Consider the following 25,774-nt stretch of genomic DNA (forward strand, 5'->3'; position numbering starts at 1 on the left):
TGACATCAAAGTCAAGACTGTCAAACTAAAAAATATTTAATCAAATGCATTTCCTCTTCTCGTCACTGACGGCACAAATGATCTATTCAGTAACTGTCTAGCTACTGCTGCAGTCATCATGCTGCACAAACAGCCTTTGAATGTTCTACAGCTACTAAGATTTAAAAGAAAAACACCTTCGGAAGATGTATGTTAGGGTTTAAAAGTAGTGGGTAGGCAAATAATGAATAATGTAACCTGCTGATAGGAAGCAGCTCTTGAAAGCTATAACACATTGCAGCACAATTCACTTGATGATGTATTTAAGAGAAGGTTTTACATGGGTTGCCTTTAAAAATGATAATTCAATAATTAATCATAATGATAAAGTGATAATGGGTTGCACATTCAATAATTCAGCTGTGCATGGTGAAATTAATAAATCCTGTGATGAAACTCATTATGTCTGCCTCCATCCACTTTGCTTCTCCTGTCCTCCCTCCTGCAGGTGTGAGTTTGTTGGTTCCAGCGGGTGCTGTTCCTCAGGGTAGGGTGTATGAGATGTATGTGACTGTGCACAGGAAAGACAGCTTGAGGTAGGTTTTATCTCTTTTTTCCCTCTTTTTTTTCCTCTTCTCTGTGGCTTCTGTTGTTCCCTGTTGTCCCCATTTCCTCTTCGTCTCTGCAGCTCCTTCTATGTTCTTTTTGTTTCTTTGTTTTCCTTTGTAAGTGCTTCTCAGTCTTTCTCCTGGGCGATGACTTCTCGCACCTGTTTGTATGGTTGCGTGGGGAGGCTTTCACAGTGTGACTTGGGCTTAGAATGTGCAGAAAGGGATGAATCATTGTTATTTATAGTGCATCCACGTACACCTGCTCTTGGTGATTCATCCAGAAGAGGTCAGTTAATTCATGTACTAACACCAGAATTAGAAATGATAAATTAAGTTAAGCAGATTAAAGCAGAATATGTGACACATTGATTATTACCAACTTAACATTGTAATCTATATGGTAATCCATAGAATTTGCATTGTTAATCACTTTCTAAATTTTAGAATCAGCACGGTTACCCAAATGTAGAGCTCTTAACACCCATTATTTTAAAGCCTGTGATTCTAATTTGTACTGTTGTATGACCAAGTGATTTTTTTTTTTTTTTTTTTTACTTCATGGCATGTTGTAGAGCCAATAAAGCAGACACTGAGCTTTTGAGAGCATATGCAAAGAGTTTCCACAGTAACTAACAGATTAGTGGCTATTTTTGGGATTACTGCAATCCTGTTACTTGTACTATAATCCTTTATTCCTAAACCCTGTACATGAGTGAGGTAGAGCTCTCTGTGAGAGAAGAAAGAAGATTTTTATGTTCCATCTGCTGATAGAGATTTTGGTGAAGCTGAAAGGACACACTGCTTCTGAGTCTGATAAATATATTTTTTTGATGCTGTGAGCACGACAAAGCAGATTCCATTCACTGAATTGAAGGTGATATTGAAGCTGGCAAAATGCTGGACAAATAAAACCAAAAGCACTGGACACCTCTAGGCTTAATGAGAAAATATTTTCTTTAATAATCTGAGTGCATCGAACATTTAAAGCTTCTGCAAGACCTGAGATAAAAGGCACAGTTTGTGTCGTGTATTTTGTCCCATGCATCCATCCCAGCCTCTCCCCAGTCAATAGCAGTCAATAAGAATTAGGCCCCCTGCAACGTGCTACAGTATTTCCAAGAGTCAAACGTCTTCTCTGTCCTCTGTCTTCAGCTCAGTCAATAGCTGGCCAGCAAAACTCACACAGCCACATTGACTTACCTCAGCGACACTTGGCAAGCTGGAATCATGTGGTTTAGCTTATTAAGATCTAACCCTTAGGTGTCAGTTTTTTGCTGCATACACAGCTCCAAGCAATTTTTTTCTGTTTGCATGATAAAAGATACACATTGTCGTAAATCAATAAAACTGTAATTAATTAAGGAGTGACCTCTGCATGAGTTAAGTCAATCGTTGCTACAGAAGTTTGAGTCACTGCGTTTTCATCTCTCTGTTACTCCTATCCTTGTGAACCCTTCATGAGTCAATAATGAGCTCCAGCAGCTGAATCAATAATACTGCTAAGGATTAGTATCCCCCTGGTACAAGATGGGCTGAAAAAAAGCAGTTAAAATTTAGATCCATCCTCCCTATCCATATGGGCTCTTACACAGTGAATACATGTGTTAAGGAACATGAGGGATAATGGATTGTACAGGCCACTCAACTTCATGTGTATTTTTATGTTCAAGTGTTGTTTAAGTATGTGGTTTCTATTTTCAATTTACTAAAGAAAGTAAGCTACTAAATAATGAATACTAATGGAGTTCACTATGTATATTCTCACATTTTCCACAGTACAAGAGTGTGAATTGTTCTTTTGCTGTAATGTAACATACAGTGCTTTGGTTAGCGAGTGTTGGAGGTTGTAGTACCCAGATGTACAGTAAAAAAAAAACGTAGAATTTCTGATCAGTAGTCATTTATTTTTTGCCCCTGAGCTGCAAACTCCTGACTCCAGCTTAAGCTGACTGTACTGATCATTTTTTGTTGAATTAGCTCTGTTTTTATCTATTCTGTCATCTGACTGTTCTCTTCTATGCAAAGGTAATTTAACTTGAGCTCACCTAACTGTTGACCCGTCTTTCTGCAGTTTTTCATATATGTATTAAAAAGACCCCCCTAAACAACAAAATATGCAACTTCCATTGCCTTAAACAGATTAGGTTGATTTGACAAAATGTTCAATCAAATATTTATTTCAAAGAAAGATGGCATCAGCTTGCAATAGTTTTTTTTGGTAATAAAACAAGGGTTTAAATGCAAAATCAAATAGATGTACGGTTCAAAATGAAGACAGAAAAGATAGTTGCACATCTAATAGTGGTGTCACTAAAGATGACAAATACAGTGTTTTAGTCTTTCATTTGCCTTCCTTTAGCTTGGAATCAACCAATTTCTTTAACAGCTGCGGTGAAAGCTTATTCAGTGTTACAGCCAGAAAAGTTTCCCATTCCCTCATGTCAGTTTGCATTTAATTTAACTGTCCAAATACTTTTGGGGGTCCTGTATGAAGATTGTGACAACCTAACACGCACCAGAAGTGAATCCAATAGAGCTGTCTGCAGCTGAAGCTCTCACTATCTGGTAGCCAGCAGAGCATCCTGTCACTGTCAGTATTTTCCATCATTTCACCTCAGTGTTATCTGTCCTCTCAGACCCCCGGTAGAGGACATCCAGACAGTGCTGAGCCCAGTAGTGAGTTGTGGACCTCCAGGTGCCCTGCTGACAAGACCAGTGATCCTCACCATCCACCACTGCGCTGACAATGTCCAAGAGGACTGGCTTATACAGCTAAAGAACCAACTTGCCATGGGAGAATGGGAGGTGAGCCTTCAGCACTGTATCCTGTTTGTTTGTGCTGTATATATTGCACTGTTTTCGCAGAGTTTTAATACAAAGCTTTGGAATTCCCCCAGAGAGAATAGCTGTCACCTTGTTGCAGACAAATAGAGACAAATTTGAATTTTATGATGCATCTAGATACACAAACATGTACACATGCAGCTAAATAATCCAAAGATAAAGAAGTGTGCAAATAAGTACACAAAACGACGACACACTCGCACACAATGATGACTCCACAGTCTTGCATACAGTACACACAGAGATCACATGCGCACATACCAGAGAGTAGCCTGAATTGCACATTCACACTGTTTATGCAGGCAAGGAGGGAGGGGAAAGAAAGAAAAGGAGAGGAAAGGAGAGAATATTTGGTAAACAGACAGTGCCTACAGGCTAGTAGACAAGCAGGGGGTTGAAGACTCCTATCAGAAGCAATTTGTTATGCTCCTGCCATCCTCCTCTTCTCTCATCTTTCTTCTTATGTTTCTATCCCTCCTTTTTTCTACCCTTCTCTTTCTCCCTCCTCCTGTGTTTCTCAGCATGAAGTCTCTACCTCAGCACTCTATTTGTGTGTGTGTGTGTGTGTGTGTGTGTGTGTGTGTGTGTGTGTGTGTGTGTGCGTGTTAGTACGTGCATGTGTGCACCCTTGTGTGTGGGTGTGGGTGATAAGGCTGTCTTGCAGCATCACTGTGTCTACAAGGCCCCCGTATGCTGTCTTCTGTTGCTTATCACAGCTCAACACAATGTCTCTGCACAATTAGCCATGCATAAGATTCTGTGTGGGTCTTTGTGTGTGTGTGTGTGTGTGTGTGTGTGTGTGTGTGTGTGTGTGTGTGTGTGTGTGTGTGTGTGTGTGTGTGTATGAGTGAGAGACGAGGGAAACGGGAGAGAAAAAGGGATGCAGAGTGGGTAAAGACGAGAAAAATGAAAAGTGGAATTTCATCAGGAAGTCGATTTGTTTTTCTCTTATTGCAGTAGAACATCCATTTCCCATCAGAAAGTTTTCCCCAAAACAGGGAGAGGAAGGTAATTGAATTCCCCTCATATCAGGGGGGAACAGCCACGGTTGTGATTACCAGTAATAACAGATTCATACCATATTGCTTTCCTACCTCTTTGTATTGATTCAGCTCATCTGTAGGAAGACAACTCCACATGAACTGTGATTCAAAATTCAATATTTGTATCACACGTGCGTGGAAAACACATCCACTCTACAGTACGTTGTCATCCTCAAAGTCACGCATGCCAACATGGATATCTGCACGACTAATTGAAGATTCAGTAGTCGTATAAAAAGAACGTGGTAAGCCTGTGCATCCCCCCTGAACCCAAAGAGCTGTATGGATTTGCCATAAGTCAGGCTGTGACAGAGAGCTATAGAGATGACATGAGCAACAGCCAGCAGATAATCATAGTGGGATTGGACACACTTCACAGACAACAGCTCTGAACAAGTGTCATAATTCCCCTAATGAACACCTTGATTTACTTTCAAATGCCATATGTACAACCAGAGATGCATTTACACTTTGTTTCAGTGTCAGTACACAAATATATTCATAATCTGTAAAATCAAACGTCGTGCAAACGGCCTTATAAAATGGATTACCAGACTGCCTTAACGAGTCTCACACTGTTTATTGTTTTATTAAATAGAGCCACAAGCAAAAAGTCAACGTTTACCGCTGGGCTTTTTGCTTAAATATAATTCTACATACACTATATTGCCAAAAGTATTCGCTCACCTGCCTTGACTCGCATATGAATGTAAGTGACATCCTATTCCTAATCCATAGGGTTCAATATGATGTTGGTCCATCCTTTGCAGCTATAACAGTTTCAACTCTTCTGGGAAGGCTGTCCACAAGGTTTAGGAGTGTGTTTATGGGAATTTTTGACCATTCTTCCAGAAGTGCATTTGTGAGGTCACACACTGATGTTGGACCAGAAGGCCTGGCTCTCAGTCTCTGCTCTAATTCATCCCAAAGGTGTTCTATCGGGTTGAGGTCAGGACTCTGTGCAGGCCAGTCAAGTTCATCCACACCAGACTCTGTCATCCATGTCTTTATGGACCTTGCTTTGTGCACTGGTGCACAGTCATGTTGGAAGAGGAAGGGGCCAGCTCCAAACTGTTCCCACAAAGTTGGGAGCATGGAATTGTCCAAAATGTCTTGGTATGCTGAAGCATTCATAGTTCCTTTCACTGGAACTAAGGGGCCAAGCCCAGCTCCTGAAAAACAACCCCACACCATAATACCCCCTCCACCAAACTTTACACTTGGCACAATGCAGTCCGGCAAGTATGTTTCTCCTGGCAACCACCAAACCCAGACTCATCCATCAGATTGCCAGATGGAGAAGCGTGATTCATCACTCCAGAAAACGCGTCTCCACTGCTCTAGAGTCCAGTGGTGGCTGCTTTACACCACTGCATCCCACGCTTTGCATTGCACTTGGTGATGTATGGCTTGGATGCAGCTGCTCGGCCATGGAAACCCATTCCATGAAGCTCTCTGCTGAAGCACTGTTCTGGAGCTAATCTGAAGGCCACATGAAGTTTGAAGGTCTGTAGCGATTGACTCTGCAGAAAGTTGGCGACCTCTTGGCACTATGCGCCTCAGCATCCACTGACCCCGCTCCATCAGTTTACGTTGCCTACCACTTGGTGGCTGAGTTGCTGTCATTCCCACACACTTCCACTTTCTTATAATACAGCTGACAGTTGACTGTGGAATATTTAGGAGTGAGGAAATGTCACGACTGGATTTGTTGCACAGGTGGCATCCTATCACAGTTCCACGCTGGAATTCACTGAGCTCCTGAGAGCGACCCATTCTTTCACAAATGTTTGTAAAAGCAGTCTGCATGCCTAGGTGCTTGATTTTATACACCTGTGGCCATGGAAGTGATTGGAACACCTGATTCTGATTATTTGGATGCGTGAGCGTATACTTTTGGCAATATAGTGTAGCTCACATCACAGCTCATGGAGCACACTAGTGCTGCAGTTACAATGAAAAATACCTATGTATAGCAGTGAAATTCACCTGGTATAAACCACAACCTTGCTTGCTCGTGGGTTGTTTGCATTAGAGGAAAATGGTTCCAAATGCAGGTCCAGTTGTGTTATGTTAACAGACAAACTGTGGCTTAATGCCCATGAATTCTCAGATAAAGCCCATATTTAAATAACAGCCTGGTGTTACCAATAGTGGTTTGTGTGAACAAGTGAAAGCCATTCCCAAATAGAGGGGAACAACAAAATATACTAGACTGTGGGTCACTTTGTAAAATCAGAATAATCTAAATCTACATAACACTCAGGACCCAGCCAGACACTTTGTCGAAAAACTGTGTGTGACTTTTTGTGTGTCTATATCCTACAGGATGTGGTTGTAGTGGGAGAGGAGAACTTCACCACCCCCTGCTATGTACAGATGGACTTGGAGGCATGTCACATTCTGACAGAGACTCTGGGGACGTACTGCCTGGTGGGTCAGTCGATCGGCAAAGCAGCCGCCAAGAGGCTTAAACTGGCTGTTTTTGGGCCTGTGTCTTGCACAACTTTGGACTATCACATCAGGGTCTATTGTCTGGATGACACTCAAGATGCACTCAAGGTAACGTACTGAAATGAAAAATTCCGCGATCCAATATATTTGTAACCTGTATGCTCATACATGCACTATATGGATTCTACAGTATGTATCTACATGCACTGTTCTGCCAAGTTTTACAGAAAGCCTTGAATAACACAGAGGGAGTGTGATATTTTAAGCTGAGTGCAGTTCTGTGATTTTTATTCCTGTGAGGGATTTTTGTTTTCTTTCGGACCACCGATACTAAAACACGTGACTGTTGATTTGCATTTGAAATGAAATACATTGGAGCTTGAATAGAAAGAACTGAATAGAGTCATAAACTGACGTTTCTTCACCTCTAGTCTTCTGGCAATGAGCTGAGAGGCAGTAAACAAAACAGGGTCAAGCAATGTCAAAACAGCAATGCTTTGTAATTTAAACAAATTCAAAGCACTGAAGGGACCATCTGATACGGGAGATTAACATTGGTAATTTATGCATGCAGTGATAAGTCAAGTGTCAGTGCAGCACACAGTCATGCCCGCTTTTCCACAAACAACACACATTCAGTTATGCCCGTTCAAACGCACAATTGCAGCTTGAAAACAAAGTTCAGAGGTGGACTTTTTAATGATGGAGACTTTGTGTAGTATAATTGATCGGTTGGTGTTTCACAGGGGAGCGTCTCTGCTGTGTATCTGCAGTAGAGCTGCCACGTATGAAGTGGAAGGGAAGGAGGAATTGATTATTTTTGAAAAGCTTGTAGGAGGCATCAGAAGTCATACTGATGAATTATAACTGAGCGTTTGTGTTGTGTTTGTTCTCAAATGGTTATTTGTGTATATGCAATTCAGGAGCCTTTAAACACATGTTGTCAGTATACTGTTATGCACACTGTAAGGTTTGTAGGGTACAGACACCTTCTCAGTACTCTCTTGATGTGGGCCTAGTTGATCTGCAGGCATCATTTTAAAAAGATGAACAAAAATTCCCCCCAGAACTGTGTACGCAATATATTATTGAAACAACTGCAGCACAGCACAGCAAAGTAAAGTGTGCTGCTGTCTTTCCTTCACAAAATTGACATTTTCCAATTCCCTGAAATCCAAGATACTAAATCACAACAAAACCACACAATATATGCATTAAATCACCTTTGAATCTAGTTCGTTACAGTGTCCTTTAAAACTTTTGGCAAAGAGAAAAGGGGTAATAAGAGGACGACAATTAAATAATCAGTCTTCACTTTTCAGTGTGTTATTTCCATTATTAATAGAAGTCATTTAATTTTACTGTCTCATGTTAAAGATATGCTTCATTGCATTTATATCTCACAACAGCAGTACATTGACTGGTGGTGCATTAATCAAGGTTTCTACTGAGCATCTTTTCAGTTCAGCGCAGGCAGCAGAGCTAAGCTTCGCTAAAATCCAGGGAATACAACTGTGGAGAAGTGCGATGTTATCTCAACGAAAAACTTTCATGTGTTCCAAGAGTTTTATGGTGCCTTGTCTGCAGTAATTACGCAAGATAAATAAAAGGCTTTCTACAATCTCCAATGTATAAAAAGTAAATGGTTCAGTGAGCGAGATTAAGCAGAAGCAAACTTGCAGAGGAAATCTGAAGGAGTTATTTCTTTATGTGGGCTTTTGTGCAGGAGGTTCTTCAGATGGAGACACAGATGGGAGGGAAGCTTCTGGATGAGCCAAAGACTCTGAACTTTAAAGACAGCACACATAATCTGAGACTGTCAATCCACGACGTGCCACACACACACTGGAAGAGCAAACTCATCGCAAAGTATCAGGTGAGAAAGATGTATATACGTACACTGTTAGACATTTTTACAAGGTACTGGACTATCTTCAATTTAAATTATTTTTTTTTTAGTGGTCAGTATTGATTGAGTTGACCCTGAGAAGAATCTGGGGTCATAACTAACATAGCTTTTGAGTTAAAAATTCTTAAAAAGGGTGTCATCATGTCGATTTTTGCGCTTTTTTCCTTGTGCCGATCTGTGGAGCAATGTTTGAAGTGCCATAACTTCAGAAATAATGTCAGTAGGCTCCTGAAATGTTGTCGGCTCATTGCTATGCACATGTGGTCTTCGATGGCACAATTGATAGAACATTACAAACCAGTTATAAGATGGTGCAAATTTGGACAAAGAATGGTCATGCTTTTTTCCTGTTCCAATATTCCACCAGCCATTTATTTTTCACCTGAAGAGGCAGGTGTGTTTTTGTTTTTCTCTGACTGACACCAACAGGAGCTTGAAAAATGTAGTTTGGTGCCATTCAGAGGCATACTGTGTGAGAAAAAAAGAGTATTGTGTTTTATTTTTAAATTTTTTTTTTTTTTTGCTTTTATGGCCAATAGGTAATAGTTTTTGTGGTACAGTCATTAATATTTTGCCAGAATCATAGCCAAAATTGAAAAATGATCCATCAGGTTACCTGCCTGAAAACATGCATATTATTATTTGTGCATTTGTGCTTGCTCTAGGAGATCCCATTCTACCAGGTGTGGAGTGGCAGTCAGAGAACTCTTCACTGTACCTTCACCCTGGAGAGACTGAGCTCGGCGATCACGGAGATCAGCTGCAAACTGTGTGTACGGCAGGTAGAAGGAGAAGGACAGATCTTTCAGCTCAGCAACACATTGGAGGAGGCAAGTTTATTTAAATCCATGCACCAACACACTATGACACAATGCTTATCTGAGATAAATGTAGAATACAACTTTAACTTTCTTGGGTTGAGGGGAGAATAGCATTATATATAATAAAACCAGATGAACACAGTCACACAGAAAGAGAAAGGGATTCATTTTACAACCTTCTTCCAACTTCTACATTCCGGCACTGCAGGTCCTAAAGTCACTAAGTTTCTCTCTGTCTGTCAGACAGTCAGGGTTCCTGCTATGGTTCTGTGACTTTGTTCAATCATTCATAGCAGGGCTGGAGGTCAGATAACACGAATGGAATAACTTGTCTTTGATTTTGCTCAGCCATGTAACCAGAAAGTCACTGAAAATGTGTGTGTGTGTGTCTATGTGTGAACAGTTTTGGTCGAAGGGCAGACAGTGCTTTTGGCATGTCACACCTTGAATTCTCCGACGGTGGTCAGGGGTAATAGCATTGTACTCTAGAATATTTCATCCCATGTATGACCATGTAAGTTTTTTAAGAGAGAGACAGGGTTGTTTTTTTCCCCACCAGTTATAGAAAAGCATTTGCAGTGGCAAAGAGACTTACACAGACTGTTTTGTCCTCTTCAGAAAGGGTCATTGAGCAAAATGAGAGCAGTCAAGGTGTGAGAGTTTGAAAAAAAAATATGTCGTGTAGTTTGAGTTGCGTCTTGTCAGAGTTGTATAATGGCTTCTAGGTATCTCCAGTTAACAGAACTGATTCACCCTAACAATAATGTACAGAGTAGTTTAACATTAAAGTGATTAAAAGATTGCCATCTTCTTCCACTGCTTATCCAAACACATTGCCTACATTGAATATAGAAGCTCTGCTGTACTTTTTTTCAACTTGCCCCCGCCATCCTGACCTCACTTTTAAGTCATCCTGACTTTTGAGACTTTTACTGATATCAGTGTTTGCAAGAACTGATTAAAATGTATTCGCTGAAATTCATTTTGTTACACAAACACAAGACTTCATCAAAAAAATTTGATGAGAATTCATTTTTTTATGAAGAGCTATGATAGTAAACCTTCTGTCAGGTGGAAAGAGACAGTGTTCAAGCCTTCTCATAGTGTTTTGTACTGCAGTTTTATGTTGCCCATTAATCCGCATACAGATACTGATGTGTCTTTGATATATCTGTGAAGAGCACCCATACTAGGTCTCATGGGTGCACATGATTTTCTGTTTACATTTGCAGACAATTAGCCTACTTTTCTTTTGACCTCAAATGAAAACAAATTCAAAGAGTTGTCCAGAGTACTAAACTCCAACATATCCGATTAAAGAAGCTGCAGTGATTTGCCGTTGTGACTTTCCTCAGACAGTTGTTAAACTAACAAAGATGCAATGCAACTGTGTCCCTTTTAGGCAGGAAGAGGGAGCAGCAAAGCATTCCCACAGTATTACACTGCTACCTCTATGCTTCACCGTATGTATAATGTTTGTTTTGAGGAATTCTGTTTGGTGTACAAAGGATATAATGGGACAACTGTCTTTCAAACAGGTCAAGTTTTTCCTTAGTACATAGAACCTTGGGCTGCACAGTGGATTGGTGGTTAGCACTTTTGCCTTGCAGCTAGAAGATCCCCGGTTTGCGTCCGGGCCTTCCTGAAATCTTTCTGTGTAGAGTTTTCATGTTCTCCCTGTGCATGTGTGGATTTTCTCTGGGTACTCCAGCTTCCTCCCACAGTCCAAAAATATGCTCAGGTTAATTGGTAACTCTAAATTGTCTGTAGGTGTGAATGCGAGTGTGAATGTGAGTATTTCTTTAGGTTAAACGCACCACTTTCCCATGAATGCCATTTTTGCCCACAGTCTTTTAGACAGACGTTTACGAGGATGAGAAAGTGCCTTCATTTTCTTGAATGGGTCTTCATGGATCTTTTGTCACTTCCTGGATGAGTTGCCGTTGTGCTCTTGAAGGAATTTTAGGAGACCTGCTGGGAAAATTCACTATTTTTGCACTTCTTCTCCAAAAAGACTATGGATCTGTTACATCCCATAGCCTTAGAAGAAACAGCTTTGTAACCTTCCCCAGAGTTGATTTCAATCACCATCTTACTCATTGCTGCGTTGAATTAGAAACAGTGTGCAACTTTTTGCCTGCTTCATACCTCTGAAAACGGTCTATTAAAGGATGATTCAAATGAGCAGTGCTGGTAGTGATCAGGCCTGAATGTGTCTTGTTCAGCTGCAAGTTAAGTAACCAAGGGTGTGAATATTTTTTCACACAGCCCAGCTGGTATTAAATAGTCGTTTCGCTTCAGTACATACAATTGTTATTTAAAACTTGTATTTTTTTCTTTTTTTTTGTTTACTTGTATTGCATTTATTTCATGTTAGATCTTGTTTGAAGATCTGACACAGTTTAGTATGAGATACATACAAAAATAGACAAAATCCAAAGGGGATTCAGTTCTTATTCAAAGCGATGTATGATAAAGAGAGCTGATATCTAAAGTAAAACTGTGTTAGTCTCTTTCTGTGTGCTGCCTGTTAACTAAAATGTTGTAGACTGTCAACCAGTGTCGTGCGTGTTGAACAGTGGAACGTAAAGCAGCTTTAAAGCATTTATTATTTCAAGAGAGAAACGGAGATGTCCCTTCACATCAGTCATTCAGTCTTCAACAGCAGAGAGCTTTGTGCTATAAATTGGGGCTAAGTCGATGCAGTGAATAGTAATCATTCACATCAACAGTGGCAGTTGTTGTTTCCTTCTGCCAAGCCACACTCGTTAGACTGCTGCCTCCTTTCAACCCAGGAGTGGCAGATTAATGGGATGAAGGTTTACAAAGATGCAAGATCGACAGCGAGAGGAGAGAGAGTGAGTGCTCGGGAACAGATTTTTGTGTTTGTTTCACTCCTGTATTAATTAGGAGGCTCATGTGTAATTGGTCACACCAAAGGCAAACAACAAAGAGATGTGCAGAATCTTTGCCAAGAGGATGTTTGAAATAGAAATGTGATGAATTTGAGTCTGCAATGGTGGCCACCTGTTTGCATATTATGATTCATATCTTGCTTTTTTAGGTTTCAATATATACAGTCTGTAGAGCTGCTCCTGTTCTCATTTGTCTCGAATGCAGCAGCATATGCTTTAATATTCTGAGTACAACATGCAGAAACTTATTTTTTCCTAACTAAATTTTTAGTTCAAAAAGATCTTTTTTTTTCTTTTAACTAACAACTGACCAACTTCTTCTCATCTTTCCAGGAGCTCCAGTGCATAGACACATCCCTAATGGACCCTGCCAGCAATATCACAACCTTAGTTGGGCCCAATGCCTTTCGCATTCCTTTATCCATCAGACAGAAGTTGTGCGGCAGTCTGGATGCACCGCAGACCAGAGGCAATGACTGGAGGATGCTGGCCCACAAACTCAACCTGGACAGGTGACACCCACATTTATTTCATATATGCTTCCCGTAGGTGCCTGATTTAAATCATCATTTCTCAAATGAAATGGGACCCGCCTCACCTCGTTCAACAGCAGAGGAGAAAGCAACTCTGTTTGTGAATTGAGATGTGAATCAAGTCCCGGGTGATTAAGACGAGGAAATGATCTTTGATTTCAGAGCAGGCAGGAAGGCATATGAACAAGTACCTATTAATGGTACTGACTTGCAGATGAATGTAAATATCTGGGGACAGTAATTAATGCAGAATTTAAATGTATGTGTCATCTACAGGAGAGGATTATAATGATTATATTTCGTGCGGAAGCTTCAACACTTTGGAGTGAATAGACCCACGCTGGTTTTCTTTTATGGTTCACTTGTGGAGAAGTTTCCACTTCATTTCTTGGTATTTTTCACTATCTGTAGTTAAAAAGAAGAAACTAAAAAAGGTTGTTTGTATATCTCATGAGATTGCGGGCCAAGAACAATGCAGTATAACACTGACGGTGGGTAAGCTTCAGTGATCACTATGGTGAATATGTAGCTGTCACCACCAGGATAAAGGTGCAGGTTGATGCCCAGAGATAATTTACACCTTCCAGTAAAGGTCTGTTAAACAAATGCAGGTGATTTTAGGTATATGACACTTTTATTTTGTTGTATTTCATTGTTGGTGATGTTGTGGAGGAATTTGTTGTTTAATGTCTGTCTGTAGTTGTAATAATTATGTCCTATTCTTAACTTTGTCTGACAGTCAAAGACAGAAAGAGAATTTCTGGAAAGATAATAAACAAAACTAAACAAAATCAGATGGTGCAGCTCAGTTGAAATGCAGTCATATCCGTCCTCTTATTCTATTACTTATTTAGTCTCCTTAAAGATAAAAATGCGCATGCGAATACCCCAGAGGCCTAATCACGTTGACAGTTAAATCGCATTAATGGTATGTGATGGTCTTTTGTCACAGTGACATACAGATGTACAAAAAAGCATAAATCTGGTTACTCATTTTTAATACATTTTAGACTCCCTGTAGAATAAATGCAGCACTGCTTTCCGTACGCATTTGACTCACAGGTAGCATCCTTAGTATCTCTATCCACAGATGTGTGTCTCAATGATTCATTCTGGAGGCTCATTTACCAGCAGCTACCGAAGCAGAGCCAGATATTGAGAGGATAATTGGGCACAAGTGCGCATCATTGTCCCACCAGGCAGCCAGCTCATGAAGCAGTCTGTTGATGTGGGCACCAAATATTCCCGATCAGTGGGTGAACCGCTAGCCAAATTGTTGTTTACTTCCACATTTCTGCTAAAAGGTACTCTTCTAAAAGGACCATGATAAAATGCCCTATCAAGGAAATACCATCTCTTATCCTGTCTGCTTTTGTAGCTGCATCTGTTTGACTTCAAAGTGTGACTCATGCTTCGCCGTCACCGCCATCTTTCACTCACAGAACTTTGTCTTGTATATACAATGAAACCAGAGCTGTAATTGTAAACTTTTTGGTGTATTGTACCAACAGGGCTTTGAAAGAAATAGTGGAAAAGCACACACACACACACACACACACACACACACACACACACACACACACACTTGAAAGGTCAATCTCAGCTGCTGAGTTCACTTAACAGCAGGATGCTTCTTATCGCACACTGCAGACAGATGGAGTCTGACACAGAGAGCGAGACAGAACGAAACAAAGTGAGAAAGAATGTAATGAAAATTGTTTCATTAGATGTTTTAAATGGGAGAAAATGTGAAAAAACAAGAAAATCTGTGGGAGGAGAAAATGACAGATAGGAGCAGAGGGAAGATATGCATGTCTGTGGTCGTATTTAAACAGTATCAGCGTGTGCCAGCAGTACAATCACAGGATTTACGGAGGAACAGAAAGTCTCAGTTTTACCCCCATGGGACTCAAATCTGATGGGTTTTGGACTTCAAAGCAACATTGAGATCTTTGTCACAGATGGCTCAGTGTCAGTCTTTTCCTCTGCAACCATTGTGTACTTGACTCCAGAAGGATGGAGTACTTACCAGCACAAATCCACTGTTAAATTTCTGGCACATTTTCCTGCTCAAATGCAATTTCAATATATTTTATTTTCCTTATTTGTTAACAAGGTTTGACTAAACATTCAAAATTACAAGTTCTCTTAAAAGGATTCAGCTGCATGTTTCTTTTAGCATTGCATTTGATATGTGGTATTGAGGACTTAATCAAGGATGTTTCTTTATACTTAGTTCTTTTTTCTGCCTGTCTTGCTATATTGTCTGATAAGTGCTTTCAATACATTCTAACAAACCAACGTTAAAGCCTATAATTCAGAGTCTTGAAGAGAGCAATAATTTGTCACCTTTACAGTGCATTATGGGAGAAAATGGTACATTTCTCAGAATGCTATTTTCTTTTTGGCACATCGATTATATATTAGACACTTCCAGATTGACTGATTTTTTAAAAGGAGTTTGCCCAGAGGCTTTTCAAACTGATTGTGACATCTCATCAAACTTCCCAAATAAACTGTTAAGAAAGTTGAAATGCCAGCTTAAATAGTTTGCATGTTGTATATTATGTCTTGCACTGACAAATATTGTATCATGCTTTGTGATATTGATGGGATAGTTCCACAGGTGTCTCAGATCTGACTTCACTTTTGATTTGTTGCTGCAGCCTGTCTCCCGTTTTAAATTGTGAATGACGAAAAAGTGTCTTTAAAGGAAAAAATCACTGACTCACTGTCCGAATAAAACTTTTTCTGCTCATAATATTTCAAATATTTTGTCCCTCATCCTCTTCTTCATGTTTTTTTCTCAGATATCTGAACTACTTTGCCACCAAGTCCAGTCCGACAGGCGTGATTCTCGATCTCTGGGAGGCCCAACACTTCCCCGACGGAGACCTAAACGAACTGGCCGCCGTGCTGGAAGAAATGGGTCGCCATGACAGTAACCTCGCCTCCATGACAACGGAACACTGACAAAGCAGTGCGGTTACCATGACAATGACAGAACTCTGAAGATGATTACACGTGAATTCTCTACGGTTGATACTGCAGCAAGGGCAATGAACAAATTAGATGTGAGAGAAAGGAAAGTTGTCACCATGGTGATTGAGCAGCGGTTAAAGACCGTGGTAATCATGATGACATGGTAATAGATAGAAGGAGAGGGGCTTGAGCTGGTGTGAGAACTATACATGTATCTTTTCGTGTGTGTATTTACGAGATGTTGCAGTGTCGTATGTGACCGAAGGAGGAGAAAACCCTACCTAACTGTCAGGAACAAACAAAACATACATGCGCCTAAAAAAAAAACAAAGACCTTGTCTATCGTAACACTAGGTGTTCTCTTGCTGTTACTTTAATACTGAACAAAGACAAGCAGAAGAAAAGGAAAAAGAAGTAAGAGAGGTACTGACCTTGGAAACCTTCTATAGAAATGGAACAGAACCATAAAGGAAGAGAAGGTAAACTGATTACAGCAGAGTGGGAGAAGGTAAATTGAGGAAAAAGAAAGAGTGAGTTAGAAACTGTAGAAAGATGAGCGCAAACACAGAGAGAAGCTAAAGTGATTACAAAAGAGAGGGAGGACATAAACACAAAATGATGGAAGCCATGGCAGGTGATCATCTGGATGGAAAACAGATAATGAGAGTGGAGATAAATAAGTGGCTCTTCTCTTGTGAGCCTTGGCTGTACATGTTTGCCAGTACAGTTTGTTGTCTTTATATCGTTTCTTAGGGAACGCTCTATGTATTCTGCTGTCCATATGTGTGGATCATTTCCTGCTAACAGAATTTGCTACACAGTGACTGTCAATCAAGGGTCCTGACCAGAAACAAGCCCGAGACAACAGGTTTACCCTTTTGGCTGGTATCAAATCAGTTAGTTGTAGAATAAGGATGGAGTTTGTGGCTTTCCTCCAAAATGCATGAAGATATTAAATACTCCAGGTTACAGGAAACTGAACACAAAGGCAACTGACAGTTGCTGTCAGTGACAGTAAAAAAAAAAAGCCAATCCAAAGATGATTACACTCCTGTTTAATGCAGGGTATGTTTTTTATTTGCCACTTTTAGTAGTACATGACAGACTTGTAAACTTTTTCGGTTTAAAGTGTATGTAAGATGGCACTTACGATATTCAGATAAAAGAAGCAGACATCCACACCATTCATTCTTATGCTCAGTATCCTGCAGCACAGTATACTAAAATATTTGCTTTATAGGAATCAGCATTTTCATTTATTTTTATTCTCCAAAAAAGCAGGTTTCCCATTACCAAACTGCTAATAGTAAACACATCTCTACCAATACATTTCAAACAAAAATCACCATGCTATCTGTAGTAAAGCTGCTGCTTTAGTCCTTCACAAAGAAGAGCTGTTTGTGGATGCAGGGTGAAGTACTCCAGTCTTGTCTAAGCATTTGGTTAACCACAATCTCAAATTCAGGAGTCTTTCTGCTAGTGTTGGGGCTTGTTTCTGGGCAGGGTCTAACTCAGAGAAAAGAGAAACAAAGCAAAAAGGAATGAACCGGAAGTGAAAACGCAAGCGTTTTTTAATACATTTACTATACAAAGTACCATTGTATTATGTGATAGTGAATTAAATACAGCCGATATCATTCATTACCGCTAAATATACCCAATATACAGATTTTATCAATCATATTTTAATTTACTAATATATATATATATATATATATATATATATATATATATATATATATATATATATATATATTTCATATGTTCAGTGTCCCATCATCACAAGTTGCCAGTGGTAACCTGCTGTCAGGCCACATGTGATTTCATTTGTGATCACTGCTGTGACTTCGCTGGTCACTAGCACCATCCGGTGGCCTTTGCAGAATAACAGCATTTGCATTTCTTTGATCGTCTGCAATGTGTAAATACATTACATTATCATGTTCATCCTAATGTCATTGTATTACCATAATGTTTTTTGGGGGGGAGGGGTTGTCCAGTGATCATTATTATTTACATTAACATTATTATTTTTTTGACATTTTAGTATGTTTATAGGTGTGAACTGTATGGTGGGATCTGTAACATATCAGCTACTTGCCCTTTCTCTCAAACAACTTTCTGTCAGCAACTAACATTCCAACTCAGTGTATTTATTGAAAAAAGTTGAAAATTAGAGCTAAAAATCAACATAACAGAAGGGGTCTATGTAAAGTGAAGTGTAATATATTTGTGTTTTCCAGAACAGCATTGTGAACTAAGGCTGGCTTTCAAATGTATGTATTGACTCGGGTCAACAGTGTCTGATGAAAAGGTATCACTCCAATTTGCCAGCTTTGTAGAAAAAAGAACAGCCTTATTTTTGGTGGCTTATTTGTCAAATCTCCATGGGGATATTGACAATGTGAACATTCAGTTGGAAGGAAATGCTTGTAAAATATTCAAAAATTGGAGTCAAGATATTTCTGTTGTAAATTATGGAGAGACGCCATATGAAACTGAATATCAGGTATGTAGAGGAGATACTGAGGAGGATATGTTAAAAAAAAATTTTAAAAAGATAAGCAGAGGTTGGGTTTAACACTGATACAAAAGGTCATATCTGGTCACATACCTGGTTGTAACGGATTTCATCTTGTGGCCGACCGCACAGGAAATCTTGCATTGATTTTTCTTTCTTTGTTCAGTCAGTCAGAAACGTACAACTTTAATATTCAGACCTCTTATATCAGGATAAAATGTAGATGAAATAGACACAGAGGCCTCAAAGTATGTATGTCTTAATTTTGAACAGCCCAGATTAGAAAAGGTGTATGGTGAAATGACAGAATGGATGTTTTGTATGTTTTCAAATATAACTGCTGATGTCAGATACAAGGAAGTCAAAGGGAAGAGTCATGAAAATGTTATGAGGATAAAAGCCTAAAACGTCAAGTCATCATTTCAGTTAGTTTCAGAACAAAACATGAACCTAAAAGGGCATGGCGATGTCTCTTTCACACAATTTGATCATCAACATCACTGGCAACTCAGAGCTTTTGGAGCCTGAACTCACACTTACACAAAATCGAATTTTTAACTGAAACAAATCAGTTAAGAAATGTAGGTATTGGTAATAACATAACTTTACCCAAAAAGTCTACAGTTTACCAGCAGGATAGACTTTCTGTCAATGGAGAAAAAGTAAAAAGGGAGTTTTCATATGAGGTGAGCACATGTCGGCCTCCAGAAGATGATCCTTCATGATGTGAAAATGAAGAAAGTAGTGTTAAGATATCAAAGTATGTAAAAAATATTTTTTATCTACAGTATGTACAGTTGTGTACTGTTGGCTACTTATGGCAAAATTTCAGAATAAAAAAAGAAGTACAGTTAGATAATAGTTTGTATGTTTCAATTTTTTTCTGTTTTTGTATTTAAGTCTCTTTCCTTTTTTGTAAAAGCAGTGTCTACTATGCAAAATTGGCATTGGTTATCATGATAGAAGTCTGTAACTAGAGCTGTCCTTGTAAATGCATTTTGATTTTACTATCAGGAGTGCTTTGATTTGATTAGTGTGGGATAGTGTTGGTCCATTTTAGCTAATTCTGGCACGCTTCACGAGTCTTGCTCAATCTTGCTGAATGCTTGCCTCTCTATCTCCTCTAATTGTTTTCTGTACAAAGTGTAAGAAAGAATTTTTAAGACAATTAATAAATTATATTTATAAGCAATGCTAAAAATGTGCATTTGATGGCTTACTTGAACACAACAGACATTCCTCACCATGGTCTGTGTCACACCATACACTTATATAGTAAGGGGGTGGTCAGAAATGCAATTTGTAGACCATGGGGGAAAAAAAAAAAAAAAAAATATATATATATATATATATATATATATATATATATATATATATATATATATATATATATATATATATATATACATACATACATACATACATACATACATACATACATACATACATACATACATATATATATATATATATTAGAGCTGGGACTTTAACGCATTAATTTCAATTAATTAATTACAGGGGAAATAACGCATTAAATTAACGCGTTTAATTGCACTTTTCTCTGTTCCCTAATTTGTGGCACAACAGTAACACTGATGAACACACAGGAGTGACGTCAGCACACAAGGAGGTTTGGTGAACAGTGAAGGAAGACGAGACCACATTATGCTTGTTGGGAGTAGAGTTTCCCTTTTAAAAAATCCTCCCAATGGCAGCTTGGATAAAAGCATGGTTGTGTGCAAATTTTGCAACAAAGACTGCATCACTGCATCACTTCAAGCCGATGGTATCGCCTCAATGCAAAACATGTTGCTGTTACCACCAGAACTAACGTTAGCTACGACAGTCCTGCTAACGGCTAACAGTGTAGCCATCCCATAATAGACCACTTTAGAAGACACTGAAAGTGCTTGAGTTTACAAAAAGTCATAAAATGTTGAATATAATCGCTAAAATTGCACTTTGAGTTTGCAGTAATCTGTGAATGTAGCAGACAGATGAAAAATGCAGATAAATAGAAATGAAACATTTTTGTGGTTTAAGTTGTTCCAGTGCCAAGGAGGCGGAGCCTCTGCAGAGTAATAAGTTAAACCACAAAAATGTCTGTCTTTTAATAACTTAATTATAAACTTTTAGTTCATGAAAAAATATTTTTGTTTTTAAATAAAAAAATTATATTCCTAAAAAAAAAAAAAAAAAAAAAAACATCAAAATGACACCATTTATCAGACCCAGAATGGATTTTCTATGGATTTTCAACTTTTTGAAGGTCCTGTATATATATATATATATATATATATATATATATATATATATATATATATATATGTGTGTGTGTGTGTTTGTGTGTATATATATATATGTGTATATATGTGTATATATATGTATATATATATATATATATTCATTTCGCAGGCCAATAATTTTGGCAATTCTTGTTGAAATAACCTCAAATTTTCACAAAATGCATAGAAACAAAGCAGGATTTTATGATTTTTTATGATCAAAAAGGGATATACGAAATTTTAAAAATGCTTTGATTTTCATTTTATATTTAGAATAACAAAAAAATAAAATCAGTAAGAGATAGAAATGAAAAAAGGCCAGTTTTTTCTTTTTCTGAGACCGGAAGTTGTCATCAGCAAGTGTAGAGCCAAACCACAACAAGTTCTCAGAGGGCGGAGCCTGAGAGCAGAGATTGGTCAGACCATAGAGTCATATAGAAGACAGCGCGCTAGCGTATCTGTCGTTCTATACATATCTATGGTCAGCACATCTGGTAGCATCTGTGGCTGCTGTTGACCTTGTTTTTGGAGTAAAACACGGTAAGAAGATAAATACTTCTAACCAGTGACGTTGTTTTGTTGTACGTTAAGTCAGTGACTTGTGAAGAGTTGTGTTTTGTCGTGTTTGAGCAGTTGGTACGGACGCGTTAGCTAGCTAAGCGGCTAAGTTAGCTAGCGGGCTAATTAGCACAGGTGGCTAACTTACCGCTGAACACCTGTGTTAGTTGCTGCCACAGCTGTCTCTCATTATTAGAATGACCTTCTCAACCTGTATTTTTCTGCTGTATATTTTAGCTTTTAAAAAAGTTATTTTACTTTAAGGTTAACTGAAACCCGTTCAGCTGCACTGAAGTTTAACATTCAGCTGGTTTGAATTAAACCGCCCTCAACATTGCGCAACATTACCTCTCTGAATCTCCATAATTTCATTAAATTCCTTCTCTCTTCCACTGCTCAAGTTCAATCCAGTATATAAAATGACATTAATAGTGAATAAACTAACAAGCAGCCATTGTATTTATTTATTATTGCATGTATTTGTAGTAAAACATGAGTTGAAACATCCTACTTTTGGATATAGAACTGCACAAGCCGTTCATTTTCAGTCACCTGACGAGTTAAACTCCCCTTTTTATGTGAGGTTGAAGCAGAAAGTCTGAGTTAACAAAGAAAGTTGTTTATAATTTGCGATTCCTGTTATCTCTGACTGAGGCTTTAGTTTTTGTTGAGATGATTTACACGTTTAGGAAGATTTCTGAGTAGCTCAGAGGACAGGCTGCTTTTTACACAACCTTGTAAGAGAATGTCTCTCAATGCAATGAGAGTATATCAGTGTGTTTGTTTGTGGTCTTTCTGTTTCTAGGTGGAAGCTGAATTAGTGAGGATGACTCCTGCTCCTGTCATCTCTAAGCTCCTCACACATCTTTACCTGCACATGAGGAAAATCACTCCTGTAGAATGCAGGTAAGTTTGTCATTATTATAAAAAGATGTTGCCTTGTGACCTGTCAGAAACCCATCATACAGAGTCTGCCAAAATAATGTTGACACACATCAGGAAAAGAAAAACTTGCATAAATATTTCAATACCAAATTTATTCAGACACCACAAGATTAATAAAAGTTATCTTTAGCCTCTACAATTATGAGAGGGGCTCAAAGTGGTGGCCACTGGCTTCCAGACATTTCTGTTGTGTTGTAGACGTCACTTGTTGATGCTCCATTCATGAGGGTAATGCCATCTGTTGGGAAAACATCATACAACAGGACACAGAGTTATCGTGATTTGATCAAACTTAGAAAGAGGAATCTATATGTGTAGAAGTACTTATATAAATGAAATATTTATAAAAGTTTTTCTTTTCCTGATGTGTGTACATTATTTAGGCTGACTCTGACTCTGTGAACTTAATGAGAACAAAACTGTCATTTAATTGTTACTCTGAAAGCTTCTTTAGTGAAAACCAGCTGGTGTTCTGCTTTGAAACAAACTGCTGTTGAGGTCTGTGTTTTTAGGTTTAACCTCACAGTTTCTGAATGATCTGAATTTTTTTTTCCTGATCAATGTGGATGTTATAATTGATGGTAACATGTACTGATCATATAATCTGCATAACAATATAACAGTACAACATTATGACCTCCTGACTAATAATGTGTTGGTCCCTTTATGCTGCTAAAACTCCTCTGACCCAGTGGTTCATCAGAACCTCTGGGGATGTCCTGTGGATTCTGTGGATCCTGTGGGTTGCAGAGTGGGTCCTACCTAGACCAGGCTGATCCTGGACCATCCCACAGATGCTCCATCAGATCTGGATGTGGGGAGTGTGGAACCCAGGTGAACAGCTTCGCTCTGTCATGTTCCTCGGACCACTCCTGAGCAGTTTCAGTTTGTCCTGCTGAGGGTGGCAGCTGGCATCAAGGACTGCTGTTGCCATGGAGACTAGGAGGTTGTTTGTCCTGCAGTGTTTAGGTGGTGGTACATGTCAAACATCCACATGAATGTCAAGGTTTCCCAGCAGAACGTTGCATTAGAACAAGATGATGGATGTTGTTCTCTTCAGCTGTCAGTGGTCAGAATGTTGTGGCTGATTGGTGGATCTGTCTGCCTTTACTCTGACATCCAGAGTTATACAAAAGTGTAGTATGTGTGCAGTGCAGAAGAGATTTACTTTATTGTATGCAGTTTTAGTGGTCCCATCAGAGAAAATCATATCCATATACAGATTTTTATTAATTCCAGGGCTGGTTCAGTAAAGATTATAATAATAAGTACATCAGATAATTCTTGGTCGCAGTTGGAATTTTGCAGACTGAGAGATGGTTGAGAAGGTTTGCAGTTCTTGTTTTAGCAAAATATGTTATAATAGAAGATCTTTTTTGTCATTGTACATGAAATTATCTGCAAACCAGCAAAGTGCATCAGTCTGAGGTATCTAAAAATAAATAAAGAAAAATGCTTCTAAAGCCAATAATAAACAGAATATTTTGAGGGAATATTCTAAAATGGAAAAAAAAGCTCCATTTTCACTCCTCTCAGGATAAACTGTCATTAAAATTGACTTTAAATTTAGCTTCAACATGAGATAAAAACATTTACTTTCGTTACTGATGTTGTGAAGTTTTAATAAAGTTCATGCTACTTTTATAAAATGATGAAAGTGAATAAATTGTATTTCTGTGATCTGTATTTGATTTCTGTCTTTTCTCCTGTCATCCAGATGTTCAGAGGGACATGATGCCACATCTGGTCCAGCCGATGGAAGGTCTTGAAGTTCTCTGACTGGCCTCGACTGAAGATGGTCGTCTCACTGGATTTAAGGTTCAGATGCTCAGTAACAAACTCCACCAATGTGCCAACAGGGAAGCTTTAGGTTTATTAAATGTTGCTATGAAGGTATCACTGTTTTTCTTTGTGAATGCAATGTGCTCCAACTGAAACTTGAATTAGAACTTAGAAGTAAATCCTTCCATCTGAAAGGATTTAGTTGCATTAATAACCTCATAACCTTCTAATTTTTCTTCCAGTCTTGGTTGGAAATAGAATCTCTGTATTGATTCAGGTAAAAACTGAACTTCACAGCATGTTGGAGCAAAACAACAGATGAAAACTGTGATGATGTTGGATTGTCAGACCGTAATGTTGCAGCTCAAAGCAGCTTTTCTAGCTCAGTTCATTCTGACATTCAGCTATGAATCAACACAGCAGATGGTGATCCATGCTGTGGAAGCCTCACATCTCCTGATTTAATGTAGCTGCTTTGCACTTTTTACACTGTTTATTCACCAACACTTTATTTAATAAAAGTCCCATCTAGTTTTCATGAGGAATGTGATGTTTTAATTTCTCTGTGAATAACTGCAGTCTAATGTAACAGCTGGAATTGTAACATCTGTCCTGATATTGATCATGAAGTATTGATCAGAATTAGAGGTCGACCGATGTGGGATTTTCAAAGGCCGATGCCGATACCGATTTTTAAAAAAATTTTCAGCTGATGGCCGATATCTAAAGCCGATTGTAGAAGCCGATTTTTAAGGCTGATATCCTTTTTTTTTTTTTTTAAAGCACATCAAATACAAAAGGCAATTTAAACACTAAAAGTATATACATGTATATATTACAAATTAAACACACTAGTAGAACTCTAACATTTATTTAACACAAAAAGTGAAAAAGTACAATAACATAAAAAAATACTTACAGTTTACAAAAAATACAATTAAAAAGTAACCTGAAAGTGGTTAGGGTTAGGCTTGTTGTTGCCTGGCTCACTCGCTCCGCTCATGCTCTGCTCTCTGAGTGCCGGGGGTCCATCTAAGGGAAAAGCGGTCGCGGCAGCTGCCCGTACAGGTGCCTGATCACAAATCGGCTTTTTATTTGTAAATATCGGCCGATGGCCGATATTGAAAAAAGTCCATGTATCGGCCCAAAATATCGGCCGGCCGATATATCGGTCTACCTCTAATCAGAATACTTATGGTTAGTTTTATATTAAAATCTTTACTTGTGATGTGAACTTTGGTAAGAAGCAGAAACTTTAGCGTTGCCATGGATACATGAGTGTTAAATTCTGTCCATGTTTCATTTTGGGATGCAGTCCAGCAGATGAGTTTGTTTTACTGCCAGCTACCATTCAGTCTGAGATATTAAGAATAAATAAATGTGCATAATGTGGAAATGAACAGATTCTGTTTTTATTTATTCGTACAGCTGTTGCATGTAAAGTTCCAGAATTTGGAGGAATTTAGTCTCACAGTCACAGACAATAAATATTATCTGAAAGTTGGGTTATTGTTGTTTATCAGCACAATACAAAAAGATTAATGTTAGAAATATTCCAGTTAAGACTCTAGAATATCAGGATTTATGTAAAT

General features: G+C 38.6%; 1 protein-coding gene and 1 long non-coding RNA gene across 4 annotated transcripts in view; both read left to right on the forward strand.

Moving 5' to 3' along the window:
• Positions 1 to 17,807, forward strand: part of unc5ca (unc-5 netrin receptor Ca) — a 193,514-nt gene extending 175,707 nt beyond the window's left edge. For both annotated transcript variants that reach the window (XM_023280866.3, XM_023280867.3), the window contains 7 exons: positions 488 to 575; positions 3,227 to 3,395; positions 6,806 to 7,039; positions 8,658 to 8,807; positions 9,506 to 9,670; positions 12,910 to 13,088; positions 15,920 to 17,807. In XM_023280866.3, the coding sequence (XP_023136634.1) occupies positions 488 to 575; positions 3,227 to 3,395; positions 6,806 to 7,039; positions 8,658 to 8,807; positions 9,506 to 9,670; positions 12,910 to 13,088; positions 15,920 to 16,082 (1,148 nt within the window). In that variant the 3' untranslated portion in view covers positions 16,083 to 17,807. The remainder of the gene's footprint in view (positions 1 to 487; positions 576 to 3,226; positions 3,396 to 6,805; positions 7,040 to 8,657; positions 8,808 to 9,505; positions 9,671 to 12,909; positions 13,089 to 15,919) is intronic.
• A 3,249-nt stretch (positions 17,808 to 21,056) lies between these two features.
• Positions 21,057 to 25,688, forward strand: LOC129349172 (uncharacterized). 2 transcript variants are annotated; one of them, XR_008602070.1, is made up of 4 exons: positions 21,057 to 21,437; positions 22,261 to 22,361; positions 23,093 to 23,234; positions 24,118 to 25,688. It is a non-coding gene; the product is annotated as an uncharacterized LOC129349172 (long non-coding RNA). The 2 variants fall into 2 exon arrangements; XR_008602069.1 differs by lacking the exon at positions 23,093 to 23,234 and having other exon boundaries at positions 21,072 to 21,437.
• The last annotated feature ends 86 nt before the right edge of the window (positions 25,689 to 25,774 follow it).

Source organism: Amphiprion ocellaris, chromosome 6, assembly GCF_022539595.1.
Source record: "Amphiprion ocellaris isolate individual 3 ecotype Okinawa chromosome 6, ASM2253959v1, whole genome shotgun sequence".
Taxonomy (NCBI): Eukaryota; Metazoa; Chordata; class Actinopteri; family Pomacentridae; genus Amphiprion; species Amphiprion ocellaris.